The sequence below is a fragment of the Hemitrygon akajei genome, chromosome 14, assembly GCF_048418815.1.
Source record: "Hemitrygon akajei chromosome 14, sHemAka1.3, whole genome shotgun sequence".
NCBI lineage: Eukaryota > Metazoa > Chordata > Chondrichthyes > Myliobatiformes > Dasyatidae > Hemitrygon > Hemitrygon akajei.
Window position 1 is genome coordinate 32,441,729 of NC_133137.1, and position 23,288 is coordinate 32,465,016.

The 23,288-nt window shown below is 45.4% G+C and overlaps 1 protein-coding gene across 1 annotated transcript in view; it reads left to right on the forward strand.

Annotated features, from left to right (window-relative positions):
• Positions 1–9,759: 9,759 nt before the first annotated feature.
• The window catches only part of LOC140738947 (2'-5'-oligoadenylate synthase 3-like), a 75,088-nt gene continuing 61,559 nt past the window's right edge, over positions 9,760–23,288 (forward strand). The window contains exons 1-4 of the mRNA XM_073066958.1: positions 9,760–10,017; positions 15,909–16,206; positions 17,909–18,084; positions 21,320–21,570. Of these exons, the coding sequence (XP_072923059.1) occupies positions 9,847–10,017; positions 15,909–16,206; positions 17,909–18,084; positions 21,320–21,570 (896 nt within the window). The 5' untranslated portion in view covers positions 9,760–9,846. The remainder of the gene's footprint in view (positions 10,018–15,908; positions 16,207–17,908; positions 18,085–21,319; positions 21,571–23,288) is intronic.

The following is a 23,288-nucleotide window of genomic DNA, read 5'->3' on the forward strand; positions in this document are numbered from 1 at the left end:
CCTGTGCAGCCGTAATCCTGGGCGTGGGCAAGGTCTCCTGTGAGTGGCTATTTTCCTGTGAGGGAAGTAAGCCTGGTGTGGATTTCTGCGGTGAGGATGAGATTGAGCTGTCGAACCTGTTGAAGAAGTTGTTCAGCTGGTTCGCTTTCTCCACATCTCCACTTATGTTCGCCCCCCGCTTTGCACTGCATCCGGTGATGATCTTCATCCCATCCCACACCTCCTTCGTGCTTTTTTTCTGCAGCTTTTGTTCTAGCTTCCTCCTATACTGCTCCTTTGCCCCCCTTATCTGTACTCTGAGTTCCTTCTGAACTCTTTTAAGCTCCAACCAATCACCATCTTTAAAGGCCCTCTTCTTCTGGTTTAGGAGGCCTTTGATGTGACTAGTGATCCAGGGCTTATTATTGGGATAGCAGCGAACAGTTCTAACAGGGACAACTGCATCCACACAAAAGTTAATATAGTCCGTTGTGCATTCAGTGACCTCCTCAACGCCCCCACAGAGCCCCCCTTGCAGTACATCCCAGTTAGTAGTACCGAAGCAGTCTCTCAGGGCCTGTTCAGCTTCAGGAGTCCACTTCCTAAAAGAGCGTGTGGTAGTGGGATGCCTCATCACAATTGATTTATATCTGGGCTGTAACAAAACCAGGTTGTGATCAGCTTTCCCCAATGAAGGCAGTGGGGATGCACTATATGCCTCCTCTACGTTTGCCGTATACTTGCCGGATACGTTTACCAATATCCTTGCAGGGAGGTTTGTTAGTGCTATTGGGGTGGGGTTCAATCGAGATACGCAGAGGGTTGGGAACCAGAGTGCGGGAGTAAATAGTGGAGCAGGGTGAAAATGAATGATGTTACAGTTTCATGTGAAGTCACAAATAGAAGGTTTGTGTGTGGTGGTAATAATCTTCTGAGGTGTGTCTATTTCAATGCGAGGAGTACAGGCAGTCCCCGGGTTACGTATGAGTTCCGTTCCTGAGTCTGTCTTTAAGTCAGATTTGTACGTAAGTCAGAACAAGTACATCCAGTATTATTTAGCGTCAGTTAGTCAAATGTTTGTCTTAGTATATAGTATATATTTTACCTTTCTATGCATATAAAACACTTAAGAAACGTATGTATTCCAATGATTAAACCATTGCGTTGCTTAGTAATAATTGTAGCTTTCATCGGGGCAGGGCCTTTCACATGCTCCATTATTCTCACTTTATCCGTTATCCTTTAAAATTGTTCTGATCATTGACCGACTGTAGCCTAATGCTTTTCCAATGATCGATGGCGTTTCACCTCTTTCCAAACGCTTCATTATTTCCACTTTATTTTCAATCACGATCGCTTCCCATCAACGGAACAGAAACACTGCGGGCGGCGGGTCCCGAGCTCCGCCGGCTCCTGAGGTCTGCTGGGTCCTGAGGACCACCGCACTGAATTCCCCGAGTCCTAAACTGCACCGCATTGAGACAGGTTAAACGGGACAAGTGGGGGCTGTGCTGGGTTTGGGTATTTGATCCTCCACAATATTCCACATGTGAATTTAAACTGGAGGTGGTAGTGTTTTTTTTTACGAGGTCGAGTTGTGAGCTTGACATCAACCCGGCACGGATGGTACGGGAGTCAATGGAACGACATCAACCTGGCACGGGAGCGGTCTGTCACTAAATCGAACTCTGTTCTCCAGCCTGGCGCTGATCTCACTGCGCCACCAGTCGACCGGAACTGAGGGGATGGGGTCAGGGTGAATCTTACTAAGAAAAATTTAAGCCAAATACAAAGTTAAAAACTCAACACAGTGTCAATGGCAATGACATAAAATGGTGGAATGCGTCGTGATCCGACTTAAAATGGCGGACGGCACTCTCCTTCTCCGGTTCGTAAGTACGGGTTGTCCGTAAGTTGGATGTTCGTAACTCGGGGACTACCTGTATTGTGGGAAAGGCAGACGAGCTGAGGGCGTGGATTGACATGTGGAATTATGACATTGTAGCCATTAGTGAAACTTGGCTACAGGAGGGGCAGGACTGGCTTTTAATGTTCTAGGGTTGATGCACCATCAATAACTCTCCAAGACGTGAGGCGAGATATAGGCTTTTATTGGCTGGAAGAAAGAACAAGCAGCTATTGACCACCATACTACATCCTGGAGACTGAGGGCAGGGCCCAGGCTCCAATCGCCTTTATACCGGGGTCTGTGGGAGGAGCCACAGGAGCAGTCAGCGGGGTGGGGGGGGGGGGTGCGTGTCCAGACAGGTATATGCAATTCACCACAAGGGTTCCGATGTTTCAGATGTGATAGAGGCAGAAGGATGAAGGGTGGGAAGGGTGGGGGGGGGTGTAGGATTGCTAGTTGGGAAAAATGTTACAGCAGTGCTCAGGCAGGACAGATAAGAGGGCTTGTCTACCGAGGCCATGTGGGTGGAGCTGAGAAACAGGAAAGGTATGACCACATTAATGAGGTTGTATTATAGACCACCCAATAGTCAGCAAGAATTGGAGGAGCAAATCTGCAGAGAGATAGCAGACAACTGCAGAAAACATAAAGTTGTGATAGTAGGGGATTTTAATTTTCCACATATTGATTGGGACTTCCATACTGATAAAGGTCTAGATGGGTTAGAGTTTGTAAAATGTGACCAGGAAAGTTTTCTAAATCAACATACAGAGGTACTGACAAGAGAGGATGCAATATTAGATCTCTTATTAGGAAATGAGTTACGACAGGTGAAGGAAGTGTGTGTAGGGTTTGGTTAAAGTGAGCACAACACCATTAGTTTCAACTCCATCATGGATAAAGATAGATCTGGTCCTCGGGTTGAGGTACTAAACTGGAAAAAGGCCAAATTTGAAGAAATGAGAAAGGATCTAAAAAGCGTGGATTGGGACAGGTTGTTCTCTGGCAAGGATGTCGTTAGTAAGTGGGAGGCCTTCACAGAAGAAATTTTGAGAGTGCAGAGTTTGTATGTTCCTGTCAGGATTAAAGCCAAAGTGAATAAGGATAAGGAACCTTGGTTCTCTAGGGTAGGAAACAGGGAGCAAATAAGGTACTTGAGGAGTACAAAAAGTGCAAAAAATACTTAAGAAAGAAATCAGAAGGGCTAAAAGAAGACATGAGGTAGCTTTGGCAGTCTAGGTGAAGGATAATCCAAAGAGCTTCTACGGTTATATTAAGAGCAAAAGGATAGCAAGGAATAAAATTGGTCCTTTTGAAGATCAGAGTGGTCGGCTATGTATGGAAGCAAAAGAAATGGGGGAGATCTTAAATGGGTTTTTTCTGTCTGTATTTACTAAGGAAATTGGCATGGAGTCAATGGAAATAATTCAAACAAGTAGTGAGGTCATGGAACCTATACAGATTGAAGAGGAGGAGGTGCTTGCTATCTTGAGGCAAATCAGAGTAGATAAATCCCCAGGACCTGACAGGGTATTCCCTCGGACCTTGAAGGAGACTAGTTTTGAAATTGTAGGGGCCCTGGCAGATATATTTAAAATGTCGGTATCTAAGGGTGAGCTGCTGGAGGATTGGAGGATAACTCCTGTTGTTCCATTGTTTAAAAGAGTCTCTAAAAGTAATCCGGGAAATTATAGGCTGGTAAATTTGACATCGATAGTAGGTAAATTATTGGAAGAAGTACTAAGAGATATGATCTACAAGTATTTAGATAGGCAGGGACTTATTAGGGAGAGTCAACACGGCTTTGTGCATGGTAGGTCATGTTTAACAAATCTATTAGAGTTTTTCGAGGAGGTTAGAAGGAAAGTGAATGAAGGGAAGGCAGTGGATGTTGTCTACATGGACTTCAGTAAGGCCTTTGACAAGGTCCCGCATGGGAGGTTAGTTAGGAAGATTCATTCGCTGGGTATACATGGTGAGGTAGTAAATTGGATTAGACATTGGCTCAATGGGAGGAGTCAGAGAGTGGTAGTGGAGGATTGCTTCTCTGAGTGGAGGCCTGTGACTAGTGGTGTGCCACAGGGATCAGTGCTGGGTCCATTGTTATTTGTCATCTATATCAATGATCTGGATGATAATGTGGTAAATTGGATCAGCAAATTTGCTGATGATACAGAGGTTGGAGGTGTAGTGGACAGTGAGGAAGGTTTTCAAAGCTTGCAGAGGGATCTGGACCAGCTGGAAAAATGGGCTCAAAAATGGCAGATGGAGTTTAATACAGACAAATGTGAGGTATTGCACTTTGGAAGGAAAAACCAAGGTAGAACATACAAGGTAAATGGTAGGGCACTGAGGAGTGCAGTAGAACAGAGGGATCTAGGAATACAGATAGAAAATTTCCTAAAAGTGGCGTCACAGGTAGATAGGGTAGTAATGAGAGCTTTTGGTACATTGGCCTTTATAAATCAAAGTATTGAGTATAAGAGTTGGAATGTAATGGTGAGGTTGGAAGGGGAGGAGGGAAGAGAAGAGAGCGGTATTGATAGGGGATTCTATAGTCAGGGGGGTGGATAGGAGATTTTGTGGGGAAGATCGGGAGTCTCGGATGGTATGTTGCTTCCCTGGTGCTGGGGTCGGAGACATCTCAGATCGGGTGCAGGTTATTCTCGAGAGGGAGAGCAAGAATCCAGATGTTGTGGTCCATGTAGGGACCAATGACATGGGTAGGATGAGTGAGGGGGTCCTGCGTAGGGAGTTCAGGGAGTTAAGTGCGAAGCTGAAGAGCAGGACCTCCAGGGTAACAATCTCAGGATTGCTACCTGTGCCACGTGTGAGTGAGGCAAGGAACAGAAAGATTATAAAGATTAATACATGGCTGAGAGGATGGTGCAGGAGGGAGGGCTTCAGGTTTGTAGATAACTGGGCTTTGTTCCAGGGAAGGTGGGATCTGTTCCGAAGGGACGGTTTACACCTGAACCGGAGCGGTACTAACATCTTTGCAGGGAAGTTTGCTAGTGCTTCTTGGGGGGGTTTAAACTAAATTTGCAGGGGGCGGGGATCCAGAATGTGAGAGAGGATAGCGAGAGGAAGAATAAAGGACAGGTGGGGACTACACGGTTCCGGAATATTAAGTGTGTAGTAGAGAAAGGTGAGGTGGAACAAGTGATAAGGAGGACACATGTACAGAGGGATGGTCTGACGGAACATGGAGTTAAATGTGTTGAAATAATAAGTAAATTTAGGAAGGACAACAAAATTCTGGGGGCGTATAGCCTGATGGGAGTTTGGGGAGCTGAGTTAAGCACAATAGGCAGCGATTCAAACAGACAGAGGAGAAATGGGCTAAAAATTCTATATCTGAATGCACGAAGTGTCAGAAATAAGGCGGATGAGCTTGAAGCCCTGGTGCGAATGGGTAACTATGATGTTGTTGGGATAACGGAGACCTGGCTGCAGGGAGATCAGACCTGGGAAATGAATGTACAAGGGTATACGTGCTATCGTAGGGACAGAAATGTGGGCAGAGGGGGTGGGGTGGCCCTGTTGGTGAGGAATGAGATTCAGTCCTTTGCAAGGGGGGACATAGGGTCAGGAGAAGTAGAGTCTGTGTGGATAGAAGTGAGGAACAGTAAGGGCAAAAGGACCCAAATGGGTGTTGTCTACAGGCCACCAAACAGTAGCATGGATACTGGGTGCAAGTTGAATAGGGAGTTAACATTGGCATGTGGCAAAGGTAATGTCACAGTAGTTATGGGGGATTTCAACATGCAGGTGAACTGGGAGAATCAGTTTGGTGCTGGACCACAGGATAGGGAGTTTGTAGAGTGCCTACGGGATGCATTCTTGGAACAGCTTGTACGAGAGCCGACCAGGGACAAGACTATTCTGGATTTAGTGTTATGTAATGAACAGGATTTGATAAGTGATCTTGCAGTAAGGGAGCCATTAGGAGGTAGTGATCACAATATGATAGGTTTTTATCTGCAATTTGAGAAGGATAAGGGCAGCTCGGAGGTGTCAGTGTTGCAGTTGAACAGGGGAGACTATGGAGCCATGAGGGAGGAGCTGGCCAAAGTTGATTGGACGGATAGCCTAGCAGAAAAGACAGTGGAACAGCAATGGCAGGTATTCTTGGGAATAATGCACAAGGTGCAAAATCAGTTCATCCCCCAGAGAAGGAAGGATTCAAAGGGGGGAAAGGGGCCACAGTGGTTGACAAAGGAAGTCAGAGATTGCATAGCTTTAAAAAAAAGGAAGTATGACAGAGCTAAGGTGAGTGGGAGGACAGATGATTGGGAAGTTTTTAAGGAACAACAGAACTTAACTAAAAAGACAATACAGGGAGAAAAAATGAGGTACGAATGCAAGCTAGCCAGGAATATAAAGGAAGATAGCAAAAGCTTTTTTAGGTATGTGAAGAGAAAGAAGATAGTTAAGAACAATGTTGGGCCCTTGAAGAATGAATTGGGTGAAATTGTTATGGGAAACAGAGAAATGGCAGAAGAATTTAATGAGTACTTTAGATCTGTTTTCACTAAGGAAGACACAAGCAATCTCCCAGATGTATGGATGGGCCAAGGACATAGGGTAACAGAGGAAATGAAACAGATTGACATTAGGAAGGAAACGGTGATGAGAAGACTGATGGGACTGAAGGCTGACAAATCCCCAGGTCCAGATGGTCTGCATCCTAGGGTACTAAAGGAGGTGGCCCTGGAAATTGCGGATGCATTGGTAATCATTTTCCAATGTTCCTTAGATTCAGGATCAGTTCCTGAGGATTGGAGAATGGCTAATGTTATCCCACTTTTTAAGAAAGGAGGGAAGGAGAAAACAGAACTATCGACCTGTCAGCCTGACATCGGAGGTGGGGAAGATGCTAGAGTCCATTATTAAGGATGAAATAGTGGCATATCTAGATAGCAGTGATAGGATTGGGCCGGGCCAGCATGGATTTACCATGGGTAAATCATGCTTGACTAATCTGTTGGAGTTTTTCGAGGATGTAACCAGGAAGTTAGACAAGGGAGGTCCAGTGGATGTAGTGTACCTCGATTTTCAGAAGGCATTTGATAAGGTCCCACATAGGAGATTGGTGGGTAAAATCAAAGCTCAGGGCATTGGGGGGAAGACATTGACATGGATAGAAAACTAGTTGGCAGATAGAAAGCAAAGGGTAGCGGTGAATGGGCGTTTCTCGGAATGGCAGGTGGTGACTAGTGGGGTGCCACAGGGCTCGGTATTGGGACCACAGCTGTTTACAATTTACTCCAACGATTTGGATGAAGGCATAGAAAATAACATCAGCAAATTTGCTGATGATACTAAGCTGGGTGGCAGTGTGACATGTGATGAGGATGTTAGGAGAATTCAGGGTGACTTGGATAGGCTGGGTGTGTGGGCAGATACTTGGCAGATGACGTTTAATGTGAATAAGTGTGAGGTTATCCACTTTGGGAGTAAGAACAGGAAGGCAGATTATTATCTGAACGGTGTAGAGTTAGGTAAGGGAGAAATACAAAGAGATCTAGGAGTCCTTGTTCATCAGTCACTGAAGGTGAATGAGCAAGTGCAGCAGGCAGTGAAGAAGGCTAATGGAATGTTGGCCTTTATTACAAAGGGAATTGAGTACAAGAGCAAGGAAATCCTCTTGCATTTGTACAGAGCCCTGGTGAGACCTGGAGCATTGTGTACAGTTTTGGTCTCCAGGGTTAAGGAAGGACTTCCTGGCTGTACAGGAACTGCAGCGTAGATTCACGAGGTTAATTCCTGGGATGTCTGAACTGTCTTACGCAGAGAGGTTAGAGAGACTGGGCTTGTACACGCTGGAATTAAGGAGATTGAGAGGGGATCTGATTGAAACATATAAGATTATTAAGGGATTGGACAAGATAGAGGCAGGAAATATGTTCCAGATGCTGGGAGAGTCCAGGACCAGAGGGCATGGTTTGAGAATAAGGGGTAGGTCATTTAGGACAGAGTTAAGGAAAAACCTCTTCTCCCAGAGAGTTGTGGGGGTCTGGAATGCACTGCCTCGGAAGGTAGTGGAGGCCAATTCTCTGGATGCTTTGAAGAAGGAGCTAGATAGATATCTTATGGATAGGGGAATCAAGGGGTATGGGGACAAGGCAGGAACCGGGTATTGATAGTAGTTGATCAGCCATGATCTCAAAATGGCGGTGCAGGCTCGAAGGGCCAAATGGTCTACTTCTGCACCTATTGTCTATCGTATAAGACATTGGTGAGACCGAATTTGGAGTATTGTGTGCAGTTTTGGTCACCGAATTACAGGAAGGATATTAATAAGGTTGAAAGAGTGCAGAGAAGGTTTACAAGGATGTTGCCGGGACCTGAGAAACTGAGTTACAGAGAAAGGTTGAATAGGTTAGGACTTTATTCCCTGGAGCGTATGAGAATGAGGGGTGATTTGATAGAGGTGTACAAAATTATGATGGGTATAGATAGAGTGAATGCAAGCAGGCCATTTCCACTGAGGCTAGGGGAGAGAAAAAGCAGAGGACATGGGTTAAGGGTGAAGGGGGAAAAGTTTAAAGGGAACATTAAGGGGGGGGTTCCTTCACACAGAGAATGGTGGGAGTGTGGAATGTGCCGCCAGATGAAGTTGTAAATGCGGGCTCACTTTTAACATTTAAGAAAAACTTGGGCAGGTACATGGATGAGAGGGGTTTGGAGGGATATGGGCCAGGGGCAGGTCAGAAAAATGGTTTGGCACAGCCAAGAAGGCCCAAAAAGCCTGGTTCTGTGCTGTAATGTTCTATGGTTCTAAAAAAAATTTCGATAGCACTCCACACGTTGCCTCAGTAATGCCCCGTTTAGTTGTATGCAGACATTTCCTTCTTTCACATGCCACCACATTGGCAACAAAGAGCATAATTTCATTTGTGTTCTCAATTAGTTGTCCCTGCGGAAAGCAGAAAGTGGGGGTGAGGAAAAGATGTGTTTGGGATCCCGTTGTGATGAGGTCACATTTAGGTTGGAGGAACAACAGCTTATATTCTGTCTAGGTAGCCTCCAACCTGATGGCATGAACATCGATATCTAAAAGTTCTGGTAATGCGCCCTACCACTTCACCATTGCCCATTCCCTTTTCTCTCTCACCTCATCTCCTTGCCTGCACATCGCCTCCCTCTGGTGCTCCTCCCCACTTTTCTTTCTTCCATGGCCTTCTGTTCCCTCCTATCAGACTCCCCCTTTTCCAGCCCTGTATCTCTTACCCCAGTTGACTTCCCAGCTCTTTACTTCACTCTTTCCCACTCCTGGTTTCACCTTGTGCTTCTCTCTCTCCTCCCCCACCTTTTAAGTCTACTCTTCATCTTTTTTTGTCCAGTCCTGCTGAAAGGTCTTGGCCCGAAACATTGACTGCACTTTTTTCCATAGATGCTGCCTGGCCTGCTGAGATCCTCCAGCATTTTGTGTGTGTTGCTCGGATTTCCAGCATCTGCAGATTTTCTATTGTTTGTGATTTGATTCCTTTGGGTTCCAATATATGCCTCAGGGACAGGACTTCTTGGCATTTGCCCTGTGTTACTGCAGTTACCAAAATGAACCCTTGAAATGTGGATGAATGAAGGAAAAATGCTATTCACCAGAGGACGCTGAGGAACATCTGAATGGAACCGGGAATAGAAAGTCACAGGAATAGCAAAGTAAGGAAATGAAACTTAGCAGAGTTATTTTCCATAGTGTTCCAAAACATCCAGTAAGCAGTGCAGGGGTGGATCAGTCACTGAACTGTGATGTGTACAAATTTCACTGCACTAGGAAAAGATTACATATCTTCACGTTGCACTGCCTTTTTATTATTTGAAGGTGGAGCTAACAAGCTGTTTATAAAGAGGTTACTGTCGGTTCTGCTCCACATCCACTGCACCTGTGGGAGAAGCTGTGGGGCAGAGGTAAAACCACACTCCTGAGGAAGAACATACTCTCAGCAACGATGGAGCTGTACTGCACAGAGCCCAGGAGACTGGACGAGTTCATCAAAAGAAACTTGGAGCCAGTTGGATTTAATGCTGAGGTGAAGCAGGCTGTGCACAGAATCTGTGAATTTTTAAAGAATCAATGTTTCATGTATCAACCCAGCATTAAAGTGATCAGAGCTGTTAAGGTGAGTTGCTTGGCTTTTAATACAAATATTTACTGTACCTGCAAGTGATCTGAATAATTGCTTATTTTAATTTATCTTTTAATTCCTTTCCTTATGAGTGGAGTTGTTTTCAGATGAATGTGATGATGTTAGAATCAGGTTTATTATCACTGACATACATTGTGAAATCTGTTATTTTGTGGCAACAGTGCAGTTCAAGACTGAGAATATTACGAGAAGTTACAACTAGTAAAGAAATAAATAAATAGTGCAGAAGAGGAATAGTGAGATGGTGTTCCTGGGTTCATCAACCATCCAGAAATTTGATGGCAAAGGGAGAAGAGGCTGTTCCTAAAACGTTGAATGTGTACCACCTCCCTGATGGTAGTAATGAGAAAAGGCCATGTCCCTGATGGTGAGGGACCTTAATGATAGACACTACCTCCTTGAGGCACTGCCTCCTGACAATGTTCTCATTGGTAGGGATGTTGGTGCCTGTAATGGTGTTGGCTGAATCTCCGAATTTACAGCCTTTTGCGCTGCTGAATTTCAGATAAATTAGCTAGTAAATGGACTTTCTTCTAGGACACCAGAACATCAAACAGGTTTCCCATTATCTTCACAAGTTTGGCAGCAAACCGTTGTGGAACAGCATTATTGAGTTTCTGCCAAAAAAAACTACATTAAATTATAATCTGTTTTGACTCTTTGGGACACCTCCCAAGGTATCCTAGCTGTCATCGTCTTCCTGGACAGCTGATAGAGACCAGGAATGGTCTGCTTCTACTTCAGCTTTCCGGATTCTGAGGTGGCCAATGGTGACAATTTGAATTTTCGTTTCATCATTCTAGTCCCATCCAAAAAAAATTATGGTTTGGGATTGGCTGAGATGTTAAAACTTTGAAAATCTGAAACCTAAACAATTTTGGTATAAATAGAGGCAGGGAAAAGTGTGAGGACACAACTCACCACTGTGATATGATTGATCAGTTGAATTATTATTTAGAGTTGGAGATTGTATTTTTGTCTGCTTTTCCCCTCCTTTGTCCTCCTACGAGCTCCCCAAGGCCAGAGATCAGATCTGCCCTCCCTCTTCTCTTGACATCATGGGCAGCACTACATTAGCAGCAGAATCACGTGATGCTGGTTGCAGGGAGCTGGTGAATGGGCTCTCACCAGTCAATCAGGTTGTCATGCCAATGGAATCTGTTTCAGGTTTGCAGTCGACAAGTGTAAAGGGGGGTTTCTTCTTTTTCTTTGTTAACCTACACAGTAATCAAAATGGCTTCTTTGTTTTGTTGAAATTAGGAATGCTTCTTTGTTGGGAGAGAGTGCTGGAAGCTTGTTTGGGTTAAAATTTACTGATGACGAGAATTGTATTCCTTTGTAAACCAATTGGGATTAATGTTGTTCTTTCTTCTGAGTCTGTAAGCTATTGTTGGCGGGCTTTTGGGGAGATCGGCGTGAGGGGGTGAGAGAGATAGGATGTGATACTGTAAACTGGGCGAGGAACAGACCCCAAGCAGGGGTCCGAGGCCAGGAGGTACCCCGAGGAGTGGAGACGAAGATAGACGTGCTTGGTTGACCACTTCGGGTGGTCCTGAGCTGCGAGTCGAGGAGTTCGGAGGGGATCGAATGGTGGCCAGAAGACTTCAATAATCGAGCTCCAACAGTTGTGCACAAAGTGGTTTGGACTTTGATAAGTTTGGCGCCTTTTCTTTATTTTCTTTTCCTTCATATATACTGTATATAGTATAGTTTTGGCAGATGTGGATGACCTCCTGGTATTTGGATTTGCCTCGGGCAATGTAACCCCCTGGGTCGCCTCAGGCTCACTCAGCTCGTTCTCATCTCGGGGGAGCAGCCTTCGGCCCCACCAAACTGGGTAATCAGCTGGTGTGGATGCTGTGTGATGTCCCCGCCTCGCCCAAAAACAGACAGGACAACATATGCGATTAAATGATTACAATTTATAAAGGTTACTATAACTGATTAATAACCATACAGTAATACAGACTTCAGTAATCGAGCTCCAACAGTTGTGCACGAAGTGGTTTGGACTTTGATAAGTTTGGCGCCTTTTCTTTATTTTCTTTTCCTTCATATATACTGTATGGTTATTAATCAGTTATAGTAACCTTTATAAATTGTAATCATTTAATCGCATATGGTGCACTGCCTGTTATTTGGCGAGGCGGGGACATCACACAGCATCCACACCAGCTGATTACCCAGTTTGGTGGGGCCGAAGGCTGCTCCCCCGAGATGAGAACGAGCTGAGTGAGCCTGAGGCGACCCAGGGGGTTACATTGCCCGAGGCAAATCCAAATACCAGGAGGTCATCCACATCTGCCAAAACTATACTATATACAGTATATATGAAGGAAAAGAAAATAAAGAAAAGGCGCCAAACTTATCAAAGTCCAAACCACTTCGTGCACAACCGTTGGAACTCCATTACTGAAGTCTTCTGGCCACCATTCGATCCCCTCCGAACTCCTCGACTCGCAGCTCAGGACCACCCAAAATGGTCAACCAAGCACATCTATCTTCGTCTCCTCTCCTCGGGGTACCTCCCGGCCTCGGACCCCCGCTTGGGGTCAGTTCCTCGCCCAGTTTACAGCATCGCGTCCTCTCTCTCTCTCACCCCCTCGCGCCGATCTCCCCAAAAGCCCGCCAACAATAGCTTACAGACTCAGAAGAAAGAACAACATTAATCCCAATTGGTTTACAAAGGAATACAATTCTCGTTATCAGTAAATTTTAACCCAAACAAGCTTCCAGCACTCTCTCGCAACAAAGAAGCATTCCTACTTTCAACAAAACAAAGAAGCCATTTTGATTAACCTACACAGTAACAAAGAAAAAGAAGAAACCCCCCTTTACACAAGCATCCAGAACTTTCACATTTCCCAAAAGTACATCTCCTTTATAACACAGTTCACCTCAACTGTAGCAACCACAGTCAGGTTTCAATCCATTAATACTAATGCATTTACCCTTGTACAAAGGGAAAGGAAAAGAGCAAACCCTTTCAACATTGCTTTCTAACTGACCAGTAACCAGTTCTTCAAACCCTTCGCTGCCTTCAAACCCGCTGGGTCCGAATTTCCCACATTATCTTCTAGCTCACTGGAACCCCAGTTCAAAGTCTGCCTTATAAATCATGAGGTCCTAATCCCCTTACTCTGTTGTATAGCTGCCATGCCTGCAATGTAGAATCATGTTCGTGGGTCTGGCAAGTGATACAGACAGCACTCTCTACGAATAGGTATATTTATCCTGATTAATCACTGGACATTTAGAAAACACAAAAACAATGGAGCTTATAGAATTGCTCTTCAGATGCTCAATTCCCTCTGAAATGTGGGCAGCTCACATCCAAAATTAAGTTGCCCAAATTTCAACTCAAGTTTCATACGGCCAGTATGAATTGAGTCATCCATAAACCAATGAGACAAGTAACAAAATAACATATTAAGACACAATAAACATGTAACAGATTTAGAAACAAGAAACAAACTAACATTAAACACAAAACAAAAATCAGAAAGCCTGACTGTACTCTGCTTCTTCAAAACTTCCTATGAAGCTGCAAAAACTTAAAAAAGACAGTTAATTTCTCACAGTGAAACAACACTTTCAGAGAACATTTGATAAGGAAAAAGCAAATAGGTGGGACCCAAGACCTTAACAGAATCTCTTAAAGGCTTTACACACAGAAAAAAACTGACGTATGTGGCCACAGCTTGTATTTCTCCACATTCAGATCAACTACAGTATTTACAGGGAAGAGGGATGCAGGTCAATGAACCCCTCCCTACAACAATGAGGCGCGAATGTACTAACCACACCTCAATTCCCACTGCTGGTGAACTGCAGGGAACCCTGAATGGAATGTAAGGAATCTGGTAGAGGACGAAAGAACCTCTGACCCTTCCCCCTCAACAGTTTCCCCTTCTTGCTCCTCCTGACAGTATTTCCAAGTTGCCTAGTGGCTGGGGTAGGAAACCCATTTCCCTGCTCCTTCAGAAGCCCATCTTTAAACAACGCTAAAAATATTTCTTTACGGGATATGCAGGATCCCACAATCTCCATCTGTTTAATTAACTTCTGCACCTAGCTATGGGCGCCTTCTTCTACATATTTGAAACCTTGCAATAATTGAATCGCTGTACTTACAGGATGACCAGCAGCTGGTGTTATTAAGACAGCACCACCCTTTTCTTGGGAAAACTGTCTCGGTAACCATGTGTCCCCCCATTCCAGAAGTTAATTCAATATCCTCTGGTGTGATAAGTGTCCACTGGCATAGAAGTTTAGTACCCTCCTCTACTGTGTTCCACTCCTTTTGGGGTTTAAATTCCATTCAGTAAGAGTGAACTGCTGCTGTTAGTCGAATCCAAAGTGATGCGTTATGCTCAGGGGAAGCATGGCATGTTCTCAGGGCGTTATTGATTGCATGTTGGGACGACAGGCTTCCTAAAGCACCCATCTCTCCGTGAGATAGGTACTTTCCAGTAACCCCCTCTTCCCATATTCTCAATAACCTTCATGCATCCAGGGACTCGCCAGTCTTTTGTCTCCATCTGTCCCCTAAACTTGCTAATTCCTTATCGTAGAATTCTCTGAGCTCTGTTGTGTCGAAGGTGTCCATTACACCATCCCTCACACATTCCTGAGTCTCCTCCTCCTCCTCCCCACCCCCCGAGAGGAAGAAGCAGTGGTCTGATGCCCCCGTGGCAGGTGTGGAAACGCTTAATCACTGGCCTGGCCCCTACTGCTTTGGACTCACAAGGGAGAATGCGATCATCACAAGGATTAAACTGTGGGGTTCTCTCTTCCCTCTCTCCCTCATTTTCATCATCCAGCCAGGTATCCCTATCTCCCAGCCCCACAGTAGGATCATTGCCCCGTCTCAACATGGCTTGTACCTTCACGGGATCAGGTTCGCAATGGGCCCTTCAAACCGCTTCTAAATTCTGTACTTTCATTAGCCGACAGGCTATCTGCAAATTCGTATCTTCCAGCTTTGTAGCCCAACTCCGAGTTATCAGTAGTGATTCTCTCAGAATAATAGAGTGCTGACTGAGATCTTCCAGCAGAGTCACATAGTGCTGGTTGCAGGAACCATAAGACCATAAGATATAGGAGCAGAATTAGGCCATTTAGCCCATCGAGACTGCTCCCCCATTCCATCATGGCTGATACTATATCCCACTCAATACCCCATACACCTGCCTTTCGGTCATATCCTTTGATGCCCAGCCCGATCAGGAAACTATCAATTTCTGCTTTAACTATCCCCATGGATATGGCCTCCACCACAGTCTGTGGCAGTGCGTTCCACAGATTCAGGATTGAGTTATCAGCACAGGTCTTCTTGCTCCTGTTTACTTTTCTATAAAAACTGTCTCTTCAGTGAGCACGAGGCTGGATGTTTTGCCAATAAAGTGCAATAACCTGCTGTCAGTGATCATTTATGATCAAATGCATAGAATATCTATGTCGGCGGAAAATTGTGGAGTTCCCTTCTCATTGAGGATTTGTGGAAAAGGGGAATACTTGGATGGAAAGGATAGGCACATGGATGAAAGAGAAATAGAGGGTTACGGGGTAGTATGGGTATAGTACTTTTTTTAGGGATATATGAGTCGGCCCAACATGGAGGGCCGAAGGGCCTGTTACTGTGCTGTAGTGTTCTATGTTCTAGGTTCTTAAAGCAGCTGGAAAATAGCTACCGTGTGTAACTGTGAAAACAAAGTAACAACTTAAACAGACTGTAATCCCATGACGATCGATAGTGAAGCTAATCAATGTGGGTCGTTTGTTTACATCATAGATCTGGAATGGAACTGTCTGCCACTCATTGTAATAATCGGAAATAATTAAACATTCTTGTTTTTTGACAGGGTGGGTCATCAGGCAAAGGTACAGCCGTAAAAAAGAGCTCAGATGCAGATCTTGTTGTCTTCCTCAGTTGCTTCAAAAGTTTCCAGGACCAGAGAGACACCAGGCTGGAAATTCTGGGGGAAATTCAGCAAATGCTGGAAGTATGCTCCAGGAGCCTTGCGTATGAGATCCGTGATATTACTATCACCTCAATAAAACAAAGCAGCATCCCACCAAAATCTCTGAGCTTTGAGTTGAAATCAAAGAAATCTTCAGAGAGTGTGTCATTTGATGTTCTGCCGACCTATGATGCATTAAGTAAGAATCTGCAGCAATGTTATGTCACCTATGTTTAGAAATATTATTAAACCTGAAACGTAATTTAATTCTTGTGTAAGCTCTAGAACAGATGTTATCAACCTGGGGTCCATGGACCCCTTGGTTATTGCTAAGAGTCTGTGGCATTAAAAAAGGTTGGGAAATACTGTTCTAGAATGATGTGAAGAGTGGAGCTTGTTTGATTTTCTCCCTTCAGTGTCCCTTTTCTAGTTCATGGTTCAGATCCTGGGACAATTGAGTTCTATATTTAGTTATTGCTATCTTTAATCAGGAAGAACACACTCGGTGGCCCCTTCGTTAGATACTGTTCCTCCTGCTGTAGCTCATCCACTTCAACGTTGGATGTGTTGTGCATTCGAGATGCTCTTCTGCCCACCACAGTTCTAATGCGTGGCTAGTTGAGTGACTGTTGCCTTCCTGTCAGCTTGAGACAGTCAAGCCATTCTCCGCTGAATTCTCTCATACATTAACAGGGAAATATTGCCCACAGTGAAGTCCACGGTCTTCTGCTGCTAACGTTCGTTGAGTTGTGAGGTCAGGGATGCTGTTCTGCACCCACTATTGTAATGTCTGGTTATTTGAGTTACTGTCACCTTCCTGTCAGCTTGAACCAGTCTGGCCATTCTCCTCTGACCTCTCTCATTAACAAGGCACTTTCACCCACAGATCTGCTCCTCAACTTCTTGCCTCCTGCAATTTCAGGGTGACTACTGCCCTGTAACTCTGATCGATGATCTCCTCACTCTCCCGTACAAGCCAAAGGCACCAAGCTGCTGCTCCAGTTCCCTACACGGTGTTCAGGAGCTGTAGCTGGATGCACTGCATGCAAACGCAGATCCCTGGGAGAGTCTGGGTCTCCCAGGATTCCAACATCCAATCAACACCCAGCAGCCATTTACTACGCTAGGCACAGTAAGAGAAAAAAACTGGAACCTTAACAGAAGCTTACCCAGAGCTAACGCCTCTTTCAATCCGAAGCCTCCTTTAGCCAAAGCCTAACACTCCTATTTTCACCACTAACATAGTCCCAACAACGTCTGCCCCAACAATTGCCACCCTGACAGTGGTCGCCCCCGCTTGCCCCTTCTGTACTTTTAAACACACATTGCCGACCTGGGAGAAACCTCGTCGCCGTGCCCTGCCCCTGCCACTGAATGAGCTGTCGGAAATTCCTAATAAACCCCTCTCTCCTCCGATGCATGCCCTCTAGTATTAGACATTTCAATCCTGGGAAACAGATACCCCCTGACTACCCTATCTATGCCTCTCATAATCTTGTAAACCTCTGGCAGATCTCCCTTAGCCTCCGACACTCCAGAGAAAACGACCCAAGTTTATCCAGCCTCTCGTGAGAGCACGTCCTCTAAATCGGGCAGCATCCTGGTAAAGCTCTTCTGCATTCTCTCTGAAGTCTCAACATGCTTCCTATCGTGGGGGGCCCAGAACCGTGTGCCATATGTTAAACGACAATAGTTAGCAGCTTGGGCTGAGTTTCCTCCTCGTCCCTTGAGGAATGCTACGCAAGCTAGCTGATACAATTTGAGAACCTTTGGGTTATGAATCATGAGATTAACTAAACTGGAGGGCAGCAATACAATGCAGCACTATGCATGGCCTGCTGGGTTTCAGATATATTAACTGCACTGTGATTGTTGATCATTAACCATTTTACTCCTTACAGAGGGACAGTGCAATGCGAATGAAGCACATTGTGAATTGATCAGATTTAGAAGCAGAAACAGGACTACAGATGGAGAATTTTCTGCCTGCTTTACTGAACTTCAGAGAGCGTTTGTAAAGAAGTATACTTCAAAAGTCAAAGATTTGATCCGCCTGCTGAAATATTGGTACAAACTGGTAAGTTACTGGAGAACAGAATGATTCATGATCATTGTCATTCCAATACAAACAGAGAGCTTGTTTAATATCCAGTTTCCACTTTCTTCAGTGGCACTCCTGTGGAGGCCAATTCAAAAAACAGGAAGTAGAGTGGTAATGACTCCCTCCTCCTTCACCATTCCCCATTCCCTCTCTCATTTTATCTCCTTGCCTTCCCATCACCTCCCTCTGGTGCTCCTCCCCCTTTTCGTTCTTCTGTGGCCTTCTGTCATCTCCTATTAGATTCCCCTTCTCCAGCCCTGTATCTGTTCCACCAATCAATTTCTCAGCTCTTTACTTCACCACTCCACCCCTCCTATCACCTTGTGTTTCTTCCTCCCCTCCCCTACCTTCTAACTCTGACTCCTCATCTTTTTTTCTCCAGTCCTGATGAAGGGTCTCGGCCCGAAACGTCAACCATACTCTTTTCCATGGACACTGCCTGGCCTGCTGAGTTCCTTCAGCATTGGCTCGGATTTCCAGCATCAGCAGATTTTCTCTTGTTAGTGAGGTAGTGTTCCTGGGTTCAATGTCCATTTAGAAATTGGACAGTAGAGGGGAAGAACCTGTTCCTCAATCACTGAGAGTGTGCCTTCAGGATTCTGTACCTCCTTCCTGACGGTAACATGAGAAGAGGACATGTTCTGTGTGGTGGGGGTCTTTAATGATGGACGTCACCTCTCTGAGGCACCACTCTATGAAGAAGTCTTGGATACTATGGAGGCAAGTAACCATGATGGATCTAACTGATTTTATAACTCTCTGCATCTGTCATAAGTCAGGTGTTGAATCAGGACCCAACTGCAGGACACAGTCATTGGAGTCCCAGAAACAGGATGAGACGGAACCCAAGGATGGGATGGGATGCAGTCTAGGCAAGGGAAGCAGGACCAGGACGAGGGACTGGGAACAAGGAGCCTAGGGTGGACTCCGAGCTCGAGATTGGACAAGGACCCAGAACCTGGGTCTTGCCTCGGGCTTAGACCCCCAAACCCAGGCGAGGACTTGACGAGGCTTGAGGCTGGAGGCCGCAGGCTTGGGTCGAGGCTTGAGGCTGGAGGCCGCAGGCTTGGAGCTTGGGGAACTCAGAGGCTGGAGCTAGGGGTAGACTAGGAACTGTACATCAACATGGAACCAGGACTTATCCTCCGACAAGCCGGGACTCATCTTTAACAGGACACTGACATGAGACGGGACAGTACACAGACATAGAGCCCGGACTTATCCTCCGACAAGCCGGGACTCATCTATAACGCCACACCAAGGTGGGGCAGGACCATCCATCAGGTAACAGCAGAACAGCCTGACCTAAACAAAGGAGGCAAAGACAAGACAAGACAGATTCCCCCAGCAGGGCAACGGCAGAACGGCCAGACTTACCTCACCGGGGCAAGGACAGGAAGAGACAAACACCAAGGAACGACAGACAGTTCCACCTCTGCATCGGGGTAGCTCCGAGTAGCCGTTACGGCCGGCAGTCTTGGCTGGCTACGGAAGTAACCGGATCCCTACCTAGCTCGGAGTGGCTGACGGCCACTCAGCTGGCCCAGGAAACAACTGAATCCATAGCGCAATGACCACTCCGACTACTGACAGCAAGGCTCCCAGAAGCCATGGTTCTCCAACGCGGCCCCAAGGATGGCAAGAGTCCATTCTAGCCTTCCACCAGCCACCTGTGCCATGAGTAAACAACAACAACCCAACCACACTCAATACCAGGGCCACTTATATTCCCAGTTCCAATGTGAGCCTCAGGTGTTTCTAGTTAAGTCCAACCGCAGCAAGGGACCGCCGGAAAACCCGGAGTCCGGAGTCTGCGGACCCGACAACGGACTTCGGACTGAACCACCACAGAATCTTACCTTGATCCTGTGTAGTAGTGCCACACCCATATCAGATGGTGATGATCCAGTCAGAATGCTCTCCACAGTGCATCTGTAGATATTTTTGAGTGTATTAGGTGACAAAGTCCTAATTAAATTTAGCCACTGTCTTGTCTTGCCTTCTTTTTAGCTACATCAATATGTTGAGACTAGGTTTGGTCCTCAAAGATCTGTCGATGGCAGCCTGAGCCTCAGGCTATGTGCCCTCAAACTTATTTTTATGAAGGGAAATTAACTTTATATGTAGCAGTTTGAGTGATGGAAATAATGGATTGAGGGCTACACAAAGATTGGTCAAAGGATATTTTTATGTCATCGTTGATCTGGGTGTGCCCAAAGTACCGTAGATTCCGGACTACAGAGCGCACCTGATTAAAAGCCGCTGGCTCTAATTTTAGAAAGAAAATCAATTTTTTACTTGTACAGGCCGCACCGGATTTTAGGCCGCAGGTGTCCCACGTTGTAATATGAGATATTTACACAGAAAGATATTACACGTGAGGATTTTTTAACTTTTAATTAAATCCATATGGTAACATAAACAAATACATATTGCAAATGCTTTTTTTCCAACCGTGCCTGTAACGCGGCTACTTTTAAATATACGTTGCGTATACTTTTTTACTGAACAACATTCCAATATCTCCTAACGACTGGTAAAAAATATATATACTGCAGCCTACCAGGAAAAGTTATTGATCGCCTTTAACTTAAAAGCAGCGTTTTCGCTCCGCCACTCCGCCGCTCGCCCCCCGCCGTCCCGTTTATCGCAAACCGGCATTTTCCCACAAGACGCGGCGAAACCGGGTGTGACGTCATAGCATCCCGCGATGTAGTACAGAAAACAAATATAGTTAAAACTCTTCTAACTTTAACTAGAAAATGAATTACTAAGCGAAAATATTATAAACTAAATAACTGCCATAAAGGCAGCACAATGCTTTTCTTCGAGTGTTTTCCATGTTGATGAGGGTGAGTACAAATGACTGATTTACAATAATTTAATTGTGAAAGTGCGCTTGATTTATCGTACAATTTCATTGGACCTCTGTGAACTACTCATCAATTTTATTGGTCTACTGTTACGAGGCAAAATGTTTTTGGCGGCATGAAAAAAAACCATGTATTAGCCGCTTCGTATTAAAGGCCGCAGAGTTCAAAGCTGTTCAAAATGTGGGAAAAAAGTAGCGGCTTAAAATCCGGAATCTACGGGGTATATATCTTCCTCAAGACAAATAACAAAGGATTAAAATGTAGAGAGAAAAATACAGGATAGGAAGGAGTATGTTTTACATCACTTATTTATTTATCTTTGTCAATAACTTTCTCAGTACGTGAAGCCACGGCAGTCAGAGTTGAGAGCCGGAACACGACTGCCACCAAAGTATGCCCTGGAGTTACTGACGATCCATGCCTGGGAACAAGGTAATCACAAGGAGAGTTTTGACACGGCTGAAGGGTTCCGCACAGTCCTGGAACTGATCTGCAGACATCAGGAACTGTGCATCTACTGGACTGACTACTACGATGTCACTAATGGATCCTTGGCAGAATTTTTAAAAAATAAACTCTGTGAGAGGAGGTAAGATGCACAACCACAATTCACACTGACAATTAAAACTACTTTTTTATTTTAGTTAATGTTCCGTTTCAAATTCCTGTACAGACAGGCCTAACAGAGGGAAAAATAATCTTATCATAGTATAAAGATGCTTCAATGCACTTCTAAATGTTCCTAATTCTAAAGTAACCTGCATTGTCTCACCTGAAGTGATGAAATTCCAAACCATCTCCCTCATTTTCAGTTCTCACCAACCACAACCTACCCTCCATTACCTCACCACACCCTGCATCTACAACCTCTCCTAGCCAGGGAGCCAGACCCCTCCGTTCCTTTTCCACCAGTGGTAATCCTTTCAGTCACCTAAAAAGCTTCAAGATCGCTTTGCCGAACGGCTAAGCTCCTTCAGCCAGAAAAAGCAGGATCTCCCAGTGGCCATCCATTTTAATTCCACTTCCCATTCCCATTCTGATGTGCCTATCCGTGACCTCCTCTACTGTTGCAATGAGGCCATACTCAGGTTGGAGGAACAACACCTTATATTCTGTCTGGGTAGCCTTCAACCTGATGGAATGAACATCAACTTACGGTAATGGCCCCCCACATTTTGCCATTCCCCATCCCCTTTTCCCTCTCTCGGCCTTTCTCCTTGTCTACACATCACCTCCCTCTGGTGCTCCTCTCCTCTTTTCTCTCTTCCACGGCCTGCTGTCCTCTCCTATTAGATTCCCCCTTCTGCAGCCCGGTATCTCTTTCACCAATCAACTTCCCAGCTGCGATCCTTCACCCTCCCCGCTCCTGGTTTCACTGATCACCTTGAGTTTCTCCCTCCGCTCCCCCCACCTTTTATCTCTGCTCCTCATCTTTTTTTCTCCAGTCCTGCTGAAGGGTCTCGGCCCAACAGGTCGATAGTACTCTTTTCCGTAGATGCTGCCTGGTCTGCTAAGTTCCTCCAGCATTTTGTGTGTGTTGCAAAGTTGAAAGGGTCATTTTTTAAATGGATGTGTGCAGTATACAACTCTGAGATTTTTCTTCTCCAGTTAACCATGAAACAAAGAAAATCCATGGAAGTCAGTTCAGAGAGAAACAGCAACCCCGATCCCCTGCACAAAATAGAAAGGCAACACGATCCTAAATCACCAGAGACCCCTCCCTCCACACGAAATGCAACAAGAACATCAGTCCCCAAATCCCCCTCCCCACACAAAACACACCAAGAACATCAGTCCCCAAATCCCCCTCTCCCCACACAAAACACACCAAGAACATCAGTCCCCAAATCCCCCTCTCCCCACACAAAACACACCAAGAACATCAGTCCCCAAATTCCCCTCCTTCCACACAAAACACACCAAGAACATCAGTGCCCAAATCCCCCTCTCCCCACACAAAACACACCAAGAACATCAGTCCCCAAATCCCCCTCTCCCCACACAAAACACACCAAGAACATCAGTCCCCAAATCCCCCTCTCCCCACAAAAAACAAACCAAGAACATCAGTCCCCAAATCCCCCTCTCCCCACACAAAACACACCAAGAACATCAGTCCCCAAATCCCCCTCCTTCCACACAAAACACACCAAGAACATCAGTCCCCAAATCCCCCTCTCCCCACACAAAACACACCAAGAACATCAGCCTCCAAATCCCCCTCTCCCCACACAAAATACACCAAGAACATCAGTCCCCAAATTCCCCTCTCCACACAAAACACACCAAGAACATCAGTCCCCAAAT